Below are 3,062 nucleotides of genomic sequence, written 5' to 3'. Positions count from 1 at the left end.
TTAGTTTTAATTCAGAGGTCAAAATAGTCAAATTGTACACTTTCTTAATCTAAGAGAATTTTTCTAGAACGACAATTATTTAGGATCGGAGGGAGTAACATATAAATGAATGATACAACATAAACATAATATTAACAAATAATAAAATAAATAAAAATTCTCCGCGCTGGTAGCGCGGGTTATTATCTAGTTTTATGTATATATACGTATTAGATATATAGAAACTATGTACTTAGATAGAGAATTCATTGCTTTATTTCTGTATTTGGGTATCAAAATGCTACTAAATATTTTCTCATCCTACACAAAATAAAAGCACAAATTTAAACTCTTTAAAAAAAAAAAAAAGATAAAAGAAATCGAAACTTTCTTGTTCTTGGAGTTTAGTAAGAACAATAAGACATATGTATCAACATATACATATAAGACCATCAGGCAGAGCCCTTACATAAAAATCCTTCCTTTTCTATCTGCAAATTGCAATTTCTAGTGCAGAAAAATCTCATTTGGCCAAAGAGCTTAAAGAGCAAAAGTGTTTTCCCTTCAAGAGAGAGAGAGATCATGTAAAGTCTTAGTCTTTGTTCTGAGAAACACCAATGAGTTTGAGAAACTTTTATCTTCTTTCATATCATGTGAAGAAGCTCTGCTTGAGGGAATGATCCATTCGACGGCACATCAAGAAGAAGATCTTGATCAGAAATATCATTATCTTCATAGCTAAACACTAGAGATCCACCACAGCTCATAGGGTTAAAGGAAGAGACACTATTCTCTAAAATCTCTTCAGTTTTGATGTGGTTTGATCTAATCTTCATCACTTCTTTGGGGCTTCTCATCACAACCCTTGTCTCTGAAGGATACAAAACCTCAATATAATCAGAAACAGACAGATTTTATCGCAGAAACTTATGGATTGACGCAAGAATCTTAATTGACCTGAGAAGTTTTGGTTTAAGCTTTCACAAGGTCTTTCAATGGTTACAAGACTATTATTATTTGATGGACTCAGGTTTGAGACCCTTGATGGTGTAGTGACAGAGTCTTCAATCTCTTTTCTCTGTTCCTGAAGCAAAGAGATTAAGTGAACAAAGTCCAAAAGTATAGAAACTATTTGTTTCAAGAAAAGAGTATATGTTGAAAACCTTGAGCATGTAATAGCTTTCCAACAAATGGGATTTGTTAGGATCGGATAATGCAAGCTTTGCAAGTGTCTTCATGTCTTCAAGTTTTGATCCAGATAAAGAAGATGTCTCAAAAACACCATCTGCTACAAGTTGTTGAAACAAGGAGAAGTTCTCTTTGAATTGAGAACTCTCAAACATGCTTCTGAGGCTGGCAAAAGAGAAAGCAGGAAGTATAAGAAGTAACTCGAATAAGCCACTGAAATCTGTAAAATACTGAAGTCATTGAGTTAAATTACCTATCAGGACGATCAACAGAGTCAACTTGAGGAAGTAATTTCATCAGTTTTTTCTGTTCTTCCTCAGTGAATTTTTCTATGAACTCATCGAAGTTGAAAACATCCTGCAGAGATATGTTCCCAAGTCAACTTAAGGCAACAAATTGATTTTTGAAGAAAGTTAAGGCAACAGTTGTTGGGATGCAAATGAAGTTACCTTTAAATCTATGCTACAGAGTAGTAAACTATGTCTTCCTAAGACTTGAGATTTGCTCCTGCAAAAAAAAAAAAAAAACGTCGTTCATGCTTACTGAAATCAGAATCTCCAAGAGCAATCTTCGATCTTTAATGTCCACAAGTTATTTACCTCTTCAGTTGCTCCTGCTTTATTGCTTTGCCACCAAACTTAGCAGAATGAACTGATGAGGACTTGCTGCTCTCAACTAAGAATGAGCTAGCTTCAGATTCCTCTTCTCGAGCACCCGAGCTGTGAGGATCTCTCATAAGAACACTCCCATGTCCTAACAACATTGGTGTTTCATTCTCAAAAAGTAAATCACATTCTGAAGAACCAGAGAGACAAGAAGACTGCTGTTCTTGTAGAATAGTATAGAGATCCTTTGTGAGCTTTTCAACAGAAGAAGCAGCCTTTGGACGGCCCACACCTGTCCTCCTCTTACAAGGAAAAGTCGTTTCCCACGCATTAGATTGTGCACAGCTCTCAGAGTTTGATACAACCGATCCTGAACTCGATCTATTGCTAGCATCTTCGTCCAGAGCCTTCCTCTTGAAACCGGTACTGAATTCCAAGTTTGCTCTTTTAACTGTGAAATTTTCTTGATATGATTTCCTCTTTGGAATCTTTTTGTTCAAAGACATTCCTTTAATCATCACCCTTTGATGACCTCTACGATCATCAATCTCTATCTCATCACCTTCAGCACGAGAATGAAGAGGTGTGTAGTTCACTAATGTTCCCTTAGTTCTCCACCTCGAACCACACGCATTGCACAACACCGGCTTCTCTGGTGGCCCGTTTCGCCATAGAGGTGTGCCTGTTTACAGAAATGTTCCCAATGATCAAACACTCAATAGCAACAACAAGAACAATGAATCATACTTTCAAGACCAAACAATCCTAATATATTGAGTCTCAGACACAAACAATGAGTTCAGTATTCATTTGGTAAACAATTCAAAGCGCAATAAGAGTGATCAAAAGCAACAAAGGACCCTACATACAACGTGGTCTTGTGATCATAATAAACACAGGACACAAACCAAACCAAATCATTTTCAAATGCTCAATCTTGTTTATGTCTCCAAAGAAACGTTTGCATTACTCACAGTTCTTGAATAGTCAAAGAACATAAATCGAGAATTGAAGAAACAAGAACTCACTTGTAACTCCACAGTGATAGCAAGGCCCTTGCTTACCCATCTTTTTCTTTTTTCACTTTTTCAAAAATTAAACAATTTCAGAGAATTTGTGAAATTGAGTTTTAAGGTTGTTTACTAATTTCAGCTATACAAAGACTGGGTTTTGGAAAGCTTCTCTACGAAGAAAAAAAAAACCCAGAAGGAAAAAAAAAAAGTTTTTATGTTTGCAGAAGAAAGCCAAATAAAAACCCAGAAAACAAAACACAAAAAGTGTTTCTTAAAA

At 35.6% G+C, this 3,062-nt stretch overlaps 1 protein-coding gene across 2 annotated transcripts; it reads right to left on the bottom strand.

Moving 5' to 3' along the window:
- LOC104771998 (GATA transcription factor 27) lies at positions 357 to 3,055 on the bottom strand. 2 transcript variants are annotated; one of them, XM_010496634.2, is made up of 7 exons: positions 2,801 to 3,055; positions 1,767 to 2,454; positions 1,617 to 1,674; positions 1,421 to 1,524; positions 1,143 to 1,332; positions 937 to 1,063; positions 357 to 850 (listed from the first exon to the last, which is right to left on the bottom strand). In XM_010496634.2, exons 1-7 carry the CDS (start codon positions 2,838 to 2,840, stop codon positions 624 to 626), a joined length of 1,434 nt encoding a protein of 477 aa, XP_010494936.1. In that variant the 5' UTR covers positions 2,841 to 3,055; the 3' UTR covers positions 357 to 623. The 2 variants fall into 2 exon arrangements, with proteins under 2 accessions (XP_010494936.1, XP_010494937.1); XM_010496635.2 differs by having other exon boundaries at positions 937 to 1,057.

Source organism: Camelina sativa, chromosome 20 (assembly GCF_000633955.1).
Source record: "Camelina sativa cultivar DH55 chromosome 20, Cs, whole genome shotgun sequence".
In the NCBI taxonomy this organism is placed as follows: domain Eukaryota; kingdom Viridiplantae; phylum Streptophyta; class Magnoliopsida; order Brassicales; family Brassicaceae; genus Camelina; species Camelina sativa.
The sequence above is the reverse complement of the archived record's forward strand: the minus strand, read 5'-3'. Positions and strand labels throughout refer to the sequence as shown.

What these genes read in the sequence shown, in the direction of transcription:
- LOC104771998 (XM_010496634.2), bottom strand. Translation starts at nt 2,840, where the DNA reads ATGGGTAAGCAAGGGCCTTGCTATCACTGTGGAGTTACAA. An exon ending in AAGCAGGAGCAACTGAAGAG is followed by an intron (nt 1,675 to 1,766) that starts GTAAATAACTTG and finishes TTTTTTTTGCAG; the next exon opens with GAGCAAATCTCAAGTCTTAG. An exon ending in AAAGCTATTACATGCTCAAG is followed by an intron (nt 1,064 to 1,142) that starts GTTTTCAACATA and finishes TCTTTGCTTCAG; the next exon opens with GAACAGAGAAAAGAGATTGA.